A 12,500-nucleotide genomic window follows, 5' to 3' on the forward strand; every position below is an offset into this window, starting at 1 on the left:
AGATGCTCAGAGAAGCCCAAGAAAAGACCAAGGGGACAAATGATGATGAGGACAACAAATTACACCTGCCGCCTTAGGCAATCTTCAAAAAGATAAAACAAAATAAAGCTGAGAATTGGGGCAGGAGTGCATGGGAGGGAAGGACACAGGGAGGAGGTGCCTATGGGGAGGAGGTGGGAGGAAAGCTATTGCATTGTGGGAGACTGCAGTCAATGTCATGAGATAAAGTGTATGTGAGCTGCTGTATGGAAGATGAATTTGCTGTGTAAACTTTCACCCAAGTTATAATAAAATTTTTAAAAAATAGATAAAGCTGACAATAGGAAGAGAGTTCACCATGTGGCTAAGTGATACTACTTGCCTCCAGCCCCCATGCTTTCTTTAGCTTTCTCTATTAAGTCTTTCTGAATCAGCCCTCTGAAAAGCAGTGAAGTAATGGGGTGTGTAATGTTCAACTCCTGAGTCTCAGAGGATCAGAACAGGATCATGCTGGATAAAGGGGGAGCTGGGAGTCCCCATCAAGTGTATCAGACTCCCTACTGTTGATCTATGAGCTAGCTTCAGTTCAGGAGCTGTTCCTATGATATAGGGAGAAGGACAAATCTGTCTTCCAATCTAATCTAAAAATGAAGGAAAGTAGTGGTCCAGATTTGTCCAAGACGCATCTGCCTCAGAAGTACAGCTAGAATGCTCCTTAGAAGCAAAAATGGCCAGACTTTATCTGTTATACTTTGGTCATGCTGTCAGAAGGGACCAGTCCCTGGAGAAGGATATCACGATGGGTAGAGGTCAGTGTAAAAGGGGAAGACCCTCAATGAGATAGACTGACACAGTGGCTCAAACAATGGGCTCAAGGATAGCAAGGATTGTGAGGATGGTGCAGGACCAGGCAGTGTTTCTTTCTGCTGTACTTTCTCATAGGTCTCTATGAGTCGGAGCTGACTCAATGGCACCTAACAACAAACAACAACATGGAGAAGACCCAGCCTGGTTTACTGCTTAGAGGCATCTGTACAAGAGCTGCTGACAGTGACACTCTTGACTGACCAACCCTGTTCAGCAATATCCACCTCACCGTCAGCCTGGGGTGTCAATGTGCCCAAAGCGCAATCTCTTAGGGTCACTACAAATGTAGCTGGTCCTCTGGTAACATGTATGGAAACTTTCACTGAAGGGACAGAAAAGGAAAGAGGGAAGCTATATTCAGAAGATAAGGCTAGTTTTACTGGTCAGTTACACCAGAAAAATGGGATCTGTGGTCTTGGTTCAAAAGGACAAGGCAAGCCCTCAATAATAATCAGAGAGGAAGTCTAGTCATTCAGACATTATTTAAGACCTGATTTTTTTAAAATGTAAATTCAGAAGTGGGTAGAGATGTTAAAATGCTTCAGTTGAGTTAATCACTACCTGCACTCTTTCTAAAATCTAAGAACTAAGACATGCAAGACATCATTTTTCCCTCTCTAGTATTTCAATCACCACAAATAAATTTCCCCAGGCAATAAAGGAGGAAAAAAATGTATGAAACTTTAGTGTACTTATCCTTTAAGCTATTTGATTTAAAAAGAAAATACAATGGCTTATAATTTCAATGATTGAAACTAAATCTAAAAATGCCTCTAACTGCTCCACAGTGTGTGAGAAGTGGGCAGGGAGCAGTTGGGGTGTGGTGCAGCCTGGCAGAGACTGCTGGGCTTAGATCGAGGCTGCCTACTTTCCAGGGCAGTCAGGAAGGTGACTTAGCATCTTTGTGCCCCAGCATCTGTAAAATGGGGGAGGGGAGTAGAAGAAGTGGAAAACAACTTTTTATCTTAATCTCCTTTCTCTTACCTTTTCTTGGTCACATGATATTAACTTCCTGTGTGCACCTCATACACCTGGCACACTCTGTACTCTCTCTGCCCCAAACCCTCTTGGCCCAGGTACCTGCAGGTTTTCCCTCACTCTTTTCACATCTCTACCCGATATGCCCCTCTGAGGGAAGTCTACCCCAAACCACCACCCACCTACCCCACCTCCTTTTGAAACAGTGTCTGCCCATCCCTTTCTTCGAAGATTTGTCTTCCTGGCACTCAAAACCACTTGACATATCACCCTGCTGTCTGTCAAGGAGCTCTGGTGGCATAGTGCGTAAGGTATTTGATTGCTAACTAACTGGAAGGTTAGTGGTTCAAACCCACTAGTCACTCCACAGAAGGACGACGGGGCAATCTACTTCCATAAAAATTTACTGCCTCTGAAACCCAATGGGGGTCGCTATGAGTTGGAATCGACTTAATGGCAGTGGGTTTGGTTCTTTTGGTTTTTCTGTTTGCCTTTCTGTCTGTATTTCTAACCCCCCTGAACGTAAGCTCCACAAGAACAGAGGCGGTCTGATCCTCATAGCTGGAGCCTCACCTGGAGCAGGGCTGGCATTCTGAATGCCAACAAACAGTACCTGAATGAATGAATCACTTAAAAATCAAATTTGATTTTAAAACTTAAATAATCTTAGTCTACTATCCAAAGAAATCTAACAAGAGCAAACTCAAATTGTAGTGAAGAAATACAATTGAGACCTATTTTCTAACAACCTGAGATGTCTGTGGGGATGTCAGGAAGGCAGAGGGGCAAATGGCCTCTGCGCCTTGGAGCTTTCCTGGTGCTTGGACTGTCACGAAAGGAGTATCAGGTATAACTTACCAGAGGCTTTTTCTTTTCATTGTTTAGGATTTGCTTCTGGAGTCTAAATCTGTTTGTACCATTCTCGAAGCCTTTGGGATGCTGGGAGAAAACAGTTTAATTAAACCAATTACCAAATCAACAGCTAGAAATTAAATCTAACTTTACTTGAAACAATGATACAATCCTCACAAAAAACTACCAAGGGAAAATAAATGATTAAAACAAAACAATGGGCTAATCATTTTACTCTCAAGGTCCAGACCCTCAGATAACAGGAAGTAAAAATAAAATTCTTAGAGAATACTCCAAGGCCAGGGTATACAAAAACATAGGATGACAAGGCAATTTAACATTTCTTATAGCTCTTGAGAAGGAGCCCTGGTGGCACAGGAGTTAAAGAATTTGAACACACCAGCTGCTCTCTACTCTGCTTCTGTAAAGATTTACAGCCTTGAAAACCCTTTGGGGTGATTCTACCCTGTCCAATAGGTCACGATGATTCGGAATTGTCTTGATGGCAGTGGGTTCGGATAGTCCTTGAGAGGGAGCTCTGGTGGTACTGTGGTTAAAGCATTTGGCTGCTAACCAAAAGGTGGCTGGTTTGAACCCACCAGCTGCTCCTCAGGAGAAAGATAAAGCAGTCTGCTTCCATAAAGACTTATAGCTATGGGGCAGGCAGCTCTACTCTGTCCTATAAGGTCACTATGAGTCAGAATTGACTTGATGGCAGTGGATGTTTTATTTTTTTGCTTTTTTCATATTCCTTGGGTGGTACAACAATTATCTTACTCTAAGGCTGGTAACAGAAAGGTTGGTGGCTTCAATCCTCCCAGAGGCTCCTTGGGATAAAGTCCAGGTGATCGATCTACTTCTGAAAAATCAGCCACTGAAAACCCTATGGAGCACAGTGCTACACACATGGGGACACACGTCACATGGGGCACCAAGCGTCAGGGTCAATTCAACAGCAACTAACTACAATGACATTCCTTATAGCCTGTGATATTTTTTGAAAATGGCTTTTGAAATGAAACACCTTTAGAAAGAATAGAGACCAAGGTTTTTCTTTAACAAGTGAGGTAACAGAGGCTCTTCCTGTGTCACAATTGATTCAGAAGGAAGAACACACCCTTGCTACCAAATGAGAGCCCGGTTCCTGCTCTGCAGAGATGGATGACATGCACCCCAGAGAGTCCATCTCTCCCTCTATGACCTCCAAGGAGAGAAAGCACATAGCACCTAGGAGGTAGCTCAGCACCCCAGGGGCTCAGGGAAGTGTTTAGGTAGGGGGGAACAGAAGAAAATAAACCACAGGCTTAGCCCTCGATTCACAGAAACAAACAGCAGGACTCCCATCTTGCACATGGGGATGTGCTCTCTCATTCTCCTAAAAGCTGAGCAAGAGGAAAATACCCTCCCAAGACACAATCCACACAAAGTTCCTGCTTCCCAGCCCCGGCCTGGCCTCTGCTGGGTGGGAGAAGCCCTTTCTGGAGGGGACAGAAATATTCCAAGGAGGAAGACTATTCCAGGTGACCATCAAAGTTCTTCCCCAGTTCTAGAGGCAGCTGGTCGTCATACCATTAAAAAACCTCTAAAAACTGTACAGCTAAAAATGTCCTTGATCTGTGTCAGCCTGAAAGGTGAAGTTCAGGCTTGTGGCAGAAAAAATGGCTTTTAGAGAGCCTTTAAATATCGACTCTAGTTTTAAAAAAACTTCATGTGTTTAACTTCCCCAAAACCAAACTCATTGCCCTTGAGTCAGATCCGACTCATAGCGACCCCTTCCTTCTTGGGTTTCCGAGGTGGTATCACTGTGGAAGTAGATTGCCCAACCTTCCTTCCGAGGAATGGCCAGTGGATTTGAATTGCCAACCTTCTCTTAGCAGTCAAATGCCTTAGGCAGTATGCCACCAGAGCTCCTAAGGCAGTGGATTTCAAAATTGATTTCATTTGTTTTCTTATTTTTGTTTTTGTTTAATAAGCACCAGAATCCTTCTCATCAGCCCAGTGTATACAAACATAGACAAGAGGAAACTGCTGCCTCCATTTCTGTGCACTGCTAGGCTCTGTTCTGATGACTGGGGATTCTGTAGTGACCAAGACAAGGCTCAACTTGCATAGTTCTTACACTATTATGATAAACAGGGAAACTGTCAACAAAATGATGTAACTTCAGAGAGCGACAAGTGCTCTGGCAGGGGGGCCAAGGCCTGAGCTGCAGTGGTGGCTTTTAGATGGGGTGGTCCAGGATGCTACTCTGAAGAGGTGACATTTGAGCTGAGATTGATCATACTCATGTGGAGGAGAGCATTCCAGCAGAATAAAGAATAGATGCAAAGGGCATGAGGCTAAAGTAGAGAATAAGGGTCAGGATCAAGATGAGGCAAGTGCCAAGGCAACTAGAGAAATTATCCTCACCCAGGTGGGAGTGAGCCCCATCACACAGGGCCTTATGGGCCGAGCATGATGAGGGCTTTGTGCAGAGCAAAATGGGAACCCACTGGAGAGTGGTAAGCAAGGCAGTGCCATGATCTGACTTATCTAAGAAAATCCTTCTGGGTGAAGTAGGAATTTTCAGGGAGCAGAAGTGGATTTTTTTTTTTTTTTAAATAGGAGGCTAATGAATACTAGGAGCTCTGGTAGCATAGTGCCTAAGGCACTTGACTGCTAACCAGAAGGCTGGCGGCTCACACCCACCAGCCACTCCTTGGAAGGAAGATGGGGCAATCTACTTCTGTAGTGATATTGCCTCAGAAACCCAAGGAGGGATCACTATGAGTCGGGTCCGACTCGAGGGCACATAGCAACAACAACAAATGAATACTAGCTGAGTGGAGAGATGACAGAGAGCAACCTGGACTAGAATGGTGGTAGTGGAGATGAAGGGAAGTGTTTATGTTGCCTGTACTCATGGGCACCACACACATGCACCCACATGTATGCATATACACACATGCACATAGATTTACACATACAATGAAATCAGAACTGATGGATCCTGCCAATGGGCTGGGCATGGGGCTAATGGAAGGAGAAGCTGGAGTGGCTCTTCTATGACCAAGATAGGCAATGCCAGGGGCTCATAAATTCATAGCATGAAACCAAGATGTCTAGTTTGGTCATGCTAAGTCTGAGATGACAACCAGACAGCTGTGTAAATAGGAATGTCAAGTCAGTAGTTAGACCTATGACTGTGGAGTTCAGGGCAGAGGGTCATGCAAGGGACATAAATGGGGGAATCAGTGCACATGGGCCTGGGGAGGTCACTAATGTTAAAGTATAAATAAGATAAAGGGCCAAAGACTGGACCAAGGTGCCCCCATGTTTGGGGGGCTAGCAAAAAAGCACTTTGGGCAGGAACAGCCAATGTGTTACAAGAAAACCAGGGCAACAGGTATCATAGATGCCAAAGGAAGAGAACACTTCACAGGGAGAGAATACCTGTCTTCAATGCTGCAGACAGGCCAAGTGGGATGAGGCCAGAGCAGTGATGTTACTGCCGACTTTGACCAAGGCCATGTCAATGGATGGTGGGAGCAAGGCCTATTCAAAGCAGGTAGGAGAGAGGAAGGAGGCTGTACTAATGAAGATGTTGGGGAGAGAAAGCTCTTTTAGGATCTCCTACAAGTGAGAGCAGAAGACAGGGGAAAGAGGTGCCTAGAGTAGGACATGAGAGCAAGAGAGGTTTTCTTCTGAGATGGATGATAATGCATAGGGTGGCAGGTGAGAGTGGTGTAGGAGGTTGGGGGTGGGGAGTGAAGATGAGAGGACTAGGTGCAGGAGCTCAGGAGCTTGGGTGGGATAGGTGCAGTTCCCTACCAGGGCCTCCAGGAAGGCTGTAGGCAAGCACATGGATGTAGGAATGAAGGCGAGGAGTTAGCATGTGCAAGCTTTCTAATCAAGTTTCGGTTTTTCTCAGCTATCCATAACATATGGTCACTGTCAGCTAAGTGTGGGAGAGGCTGGAGGAGAGAGGTTCATGAAGTTAAACTGACTAGGACAATGTGGTCAGCAGGCTGAGCAGTCCAGATGGCCCACCTGAGAATTGTGATCACAGTTTAAAGTGACCAGTTTAAAGTTTGACATCTATTCAACTGCATGTTTTTCCTCAGTCATACTTCCATACCCACAAAGGTATGATCATACTCAGTCTGGAGGAAAGCACTCCCCATCAGGCTTGGTCAGCCCACCAGCCTCTGGTTCCCTCAGCATGGAGGTTCTTAGCGCACAGTGCACCAACCTTCCATCTGGTTTGTGGTGCTATTGTTATCAGCACTTTCCTAAGATTGCCATTATTCTGAGGATGGGGACCACATCCATACCCCACTGAAGGACACTGTACATTTAGAACAAGGAGGTGACTGAGACAGTCATCAGAACACCTGGCAAAAACAAACTGTCCTAGCAGATGACAAGGAACAGAGGGCAGGTCTTTACCGTTGTAAGCGTGGAAGTGCACTTGATGTCTTTCGGATCTGAAACACCAAAACACACAAAAACATTTGTGAATCCAGTGTTTCACATTTCTACTAATACAACTGATTAAAACTAAAATAACAAGATATAATTTTGCATTTTCATTAAAATAGCAAAAATTGAGTAACAAAAGACAATGTTCACTGTAGGCCTCCCTAGGGGACAGGTGAAGTATATATCCTGCCTTTGGGAAGCAGCTCAGGCTCCACACCAAGAATCCACCCAGTGCCCACCCTGAAATCCACTCACCCAGGGTGGCTTAACCCTTATGTATTGATACATTTGAAAAGGTCACTAGCAAATAATGCTTCAGTGAATTATAGCAGATCACCAGCAAAAACTGCAAAAAACACTAGTATTATGAAGACCACTTTGCAATCTGGAAAACATCTTATAATGTGTCAAATAAAGATAAGCAGGACACGTATATACTGTGTTGACAAGTCACATAAAACACATGTAAAGGACAGTATTGAAAGAAAATACAAAGGCATGGGAAGCATATTAGAACAGTGAGGTTAGCCTTTTAAAGAGTTATTTAATGGTATGGAACTAATTAGAAATAAAAATTAGTGGCAACAATGTGACTATCTGGATATAGAATGAAATGTCTTTTGTCTAAAAGCAGGTTATGAAGGAAATGTGAAAAATAACATAATGAGAAACTCAGCTTTTTTTTTATCTTGTTATTTTAAATCACACCAGTGACCTGTGGGTAGGCACTTTAGGGACCGATGACTAGACTCTGAAGCCATGAGAACAAGCTTCCACTGTTTCTTCAGAAGCAGAAAGCTGACTTTTCACACATGATTTGATGCTATCCTCCCAAGACCCAGCACCCTGGTCTTTTAAAATAATCTTTGACAAAACAATTTAACTGCATTGGAACACAACTGAGCTATACAGATTTTAAATCCCCACAGCCTGCTTCTCTCCCAGGCCACCTGGAGGAGGCTACCTGGAGGGGCTCTCTCAGCCCCCATAATATGGCTTTCCCAGGGCTCTGACCTTGTAGGATGTCACCACACATGACCTGGGCTGGAACACTTTGAGAGCAGCTTCACAGAACAGATCCAGAGGGCAGATGGGACGCGCCCTACTCCTCTGGGGCCCGACCTGGGAGGAGGAAGGGGCAAGGAGCAAAGGAGCAGGCTGGGAGGCTCCTTCAAGGAAATTAGTGGCAAGGATGGGTGAACTGCTGCCTTTGGTGCTCACCCCACCCCAAGTCCAGTGATTAAGAACAATGAGGGAGCAAAGATAACCCACCTGCAAGGAGTGTTCTGTTCTTAGCCACTGCATTTGCTCAGCAGTATTTACAGCTGGCTTTCATCATCCCTATATATTTAACCCCAGTCTTAGGAGGAAAGAATGGTACTGATTCCCTATGCTGAAATTTCTAAAGGCTTTCTCTGTTGTGCTGTAGATAACACCTCTGGGTGAAAGGTTGTAATCTGGACAACTGTGTGTGCCCTAATCCTGCCTCATCAAAGCCCATGCTGACAAGACATCAACTCAGCTTGAGCAAAGAGAAGCAGACAAGGGGTTTGGCAGACTGCAGACAGGGCTCAGAGCTTGTAGAGACCCTTGTCAGCACAGGGTCTTGGAAACCTGTGGGTCCCTGGGGGCGGGGGGGGGCACCGGCAGACTACAGCAACAACTCTTCCAATGGGATGGGCTCGAGGGGCTGCCTCAAAAGGGGAATCCCAGAGGCGAAATATGTAGAGGGATGGAGAGTGGACAAGATTCCTTATCGAAGCCAAAGTATGCAGATAGAGAAGCCTTTCTAGATCTATGGTCCCTTACAGCTCTGGATCTCTTTCTGTAGGTTCTGGGTTCCCCAGGCAATGGAAATGAATTAGAGTAGAAAAGGCCAATTTGGGGGTCATGGGCAATGTTGTGGAGCAGAAGTAAGAGCTCTGCCTTCCAAATGTCTGTGTGTCAGAGAGAGTGGGTGCTTGTGAGCCTCACCTGCCCATAGAGAATCCTCTGCAGAGGCTACAAAATCCCAGGCAGGATAGAGAAGGACATGGGATAGAGGGAGCATGTTCATTGCATGGGAGGGAATGAGAGAAGACTGAGGATGGAGTCATCTGGACCATGCTGAAGATAAGAATCAAAGGGACATGGCTGGGGCCAGTGTTTGCTGGAGGACGAGCTTACTTCCCATTCACTCATAGGAGGGTTGAGAAAGGGGTAGGAGCCAAGCAGACACTAAGAAGGAGTAGCTTTTCTCAAACTCAGTAATGCATGAGTGTTATTAGCAGAAAGAGTTCTCCCAGTCTCCTGAGAATACATTTTCCAAACTGAGCATTCCAAGGACTTAAGTTTGAAAAAGACTGACTCAAGAAACTAAACTCCAATTGTAGGAGAATATATTTCAAGTTCATATTGTCTGTATAAGACAGTGTTTATATAATTGAATGAAAAAAAATTATGATTGTATTAGGGGACTTCCAGCAAAATGGTGGAACAGGCAGATAGGCTACACAAAATTTCTATAACAAAGAAACAAGAAACCAATTGAAACAGATATAGAAGATAATCCTGGAACCCTGAGCTTTGAAGGAAAGGATAAAGAAGCAGATTAAATACCAACTAGTAGAAGAGACTGAATGAAAACAGTGAATAAAGAGACAAATAGACCTGTGGGGTGTTGGCTAACCTGATGGCATGGCCATTTTGAATATCTGCAAGTGGCGTTACAATGTGGGCAGCAACCTGATGAAGTCTGCACTGGCAACCACACTGGTGGCTGACAACCAGAAAGATGTATCTACCCCTTGTTCCCCTTGTACCCTACACCCTTCTTGTGAATGGAGGTGTGGCCATCCATTCTGGATGAAAAGCAATTCCATTCTGGACCAGGTGTCTTGCCACCAGCTGCCTTCTGGACAGGCAAGAACTGGTCCCAGGACTAGGCACCCTGCTGCCTGTCACCATTTGAGACAGTAGGAACTTTTTCTGAGACCAGGTACTCTATACACCCAGCCAGCTTTTGGGAAGGCAGGAACTTTTTCTGGGAATGGGGTCCTGCACCCAGTTGCCTTTAGAGACAGCAGGAACTTTGTGTGGGATCAGATGCCCTACCCATAGCTGCTTAGCAAGCCAGCAGGAACTCCCTCTGGAATTAGGTGACTTGCTCTCATTCATCTTTTGGACAAACAAAGACTTTTTCTGCGTCCAGGCACCCTGCCTTCAAATACCTTCTGGGCCAATACAAATTCAACTGGGATCAGGCACCCTGACCCTAGCAGCTTTCTGGGTAGACAGGAACTAGTTCCAAAATCAGCCACCCTACTCCCAGCTGCTTTTTGGGCTGGTAGGAACTTTTGCTAGGACAAGGTGTCTTACACCCAGCTGCTTTTTGGAGCAGCGGGAACTTTTTCTGAGACCAGATACCCTGTCCCCAGGTGCTTTATGAGCTGGTAGTTATTCCTTCTGGCACCAGGTGTCTTGCTCCCAGCTCCTGTTTGAGCAGAATGAGTTTTTTCTGGGTTCAGGTGCCCTGCCCCTAGACATATTCTTGGTGAGCAGGAACTTGTCTGGGATCAGGCACCCTGCCCCCAGTTGCCCTCTGGGTAGACAGGAACTAGTGCTAGGACAAGAAGCTCTGCACCCTGCCACCTGCTTGACCAGCAGGAAGAACACTGACATACCCTACACCACCTCCCAGTTGTTTTTTTTTAAATTAAAATTATTTTTTCTTCCTTTCATTTGTTCTTTTCATCCTTCCCTACTTCTAGTTTGTTTTGCTTTTTTCCCTTTTCCTGATTCCTTTCTTGTTTCTTTCATTTTGTCACTTTTTATTTTTATTTTTTCTATCCTTTGTTTTTCTTTTTCAACTTTTCTGATTTTTTATTTACTGTTCTTTTTCTCTCACTCTGTTTTTAACACCCAGATGCTGTCTTTTTCTTTTTCGCTTTATTCTACTTCTTTTTCCATTTCCTGTTTTTTTTTATTGTTTTTTCTTTTTGTAGTTGTTGATTGTTTATATTGCTTCTGTTTTGTACTCTGTTGTCATTTTTTTTTTGTTATTTATTTATTTATTTATTTAGTTAAAAGCAGCCATGCCCACACAACCCAACTACATCTGTACCTCCTGCAGTTCCATCCACTGGGTGAGGGTTATTGACTGCTTCCCCACCAACTGATCAATGAAAGAAGGCAGCCAATACTAACACAACCTGTCCTCAGCTACTCTAAACAAATAGCTAACAGAGAACTGTGCACAAATTATCATTCTCTATCACACCTACCAGGAGACAGGTGAGTGCCTAAGTGCTACCAAACGAGCAAAAAAAAGTAGCATACCAGTCCCACTTGCTTTTATATATCAAAAATAAATAAATAAACTGGGCAAATCACACCAACAACACCAATTAAATAGAAATACAATGATATCACAGTGCCTCAGAGGCAACTGACAATCCCAGTTTACACACAGAAGCAAGATAAACAAGTATAAACAAGGGACCAGAACACAGAGCAAGAAAACCTCCCTGAGGAACAAGTGGTATTACAACAACCTGGTAAGGAACTCAAAAGAATAATATTTAGGTACCTTCAACAGATTGAGAGATAGATCAAAGAAAACACAGACAAAATCAAGGAAAAGCCAGACAAAACTCTAGAAGAATTTAGGAAAACAAAACAAGAACAAATGGACAAAATAGGGAGGTTCTGGTGAGGCAGCAGAATAGGCAGACAAACTAAAAACACCTTCCTCAACAAGGAAAATGGGAACAAATTAATACAGATACAGAAGATAATCCTGGAGCCCTGAGCTTTGAAAGGAAGAATACAAAAGTGGATTAAACTCCAACTAGTAGAAGAACCTGCATGAAAACACCGAAAGAGGGACATATGGAGTGGTGGTCTTTCAGTGATCCTGATGGCACAGACAGCTTGGATATTGCCAAGTGGTATAAAGACCTAAGAATTAACCTAAAAATCGGCCCTGATAGCCAGGGGATGATGCATGGAGGACTGCACTGGTGGCCAGTGAACAAAAGGGGAAGCAGCAAAGAGGGAGACAGGGTGAGCTGTGGACTTTCACCTATCCAGAGGACATAGCTATTGTGAATGTTTACAAGTGGTTCAACCATTTTGGATATTTAAAGCGACAGTGTTCTCTCACATTCCAGGGATCTAAGAATAGGCTCCATTTGCCAGGAACTGCAAGGACATTCCAGATGCCAACAACTGGAAAGGTGAGATATTACCAAAAGATGGAAACAACCTAGATGTCCATCAACTGAGGAATGGATAACCAAACTATGGTACATACACACAACGGAATACTACGCAACACTGAAGAATAATGTAGAATCTGCAAAACACCATATAACATGGATGAA

The 12,500-nt window shown here is 44.3% G+C and overlaps 1 protein-coding gene across 1 annotated transcript in view; it reads right to left on the reverse strand.

The window, feature by feature from the left end:
* The window catches only part of SLC37A1 (solute carrier family 37 member 1), an 88,308-nt gene that overhangs the window by 33,972 nt on the left and 41,836 nt on the right, over positions 1–12,500 (reverse strand). The window contains exons 8-9 of the mRNA XM_007947309.1: positions 7,105–7,142; positions 2,683–2,763 (exon numbers count right to left, since the gene is read on the reverse strand). Of these exons, the coding sequence (XP_007945500.1) occupies positions 2,683–2,763; positions 7,105–7,142 (119 nt within the window). The remainder of the gene's footprint in view (positions 1–2,682; positions 2,764–7,104; positions 7,143–12,500) is intronic.

The sequence above is a fragment of the Orycteropus afer genome, unplaced genomic scaffold (genome assembly GCF_000298275.1).
Source record: "Orycteropus afer afer isolate SDZICR_OR568_19922 unplaced genomic scaffold, OryAfe1.0 scaffold00179, whole genome shotgun sequence".
NCBI lineage: Eukaryota > Metazoa > Chordata > Mammalia > Tubulidentata > Orycteropodidae > Orycteropus > Orycteropus afer.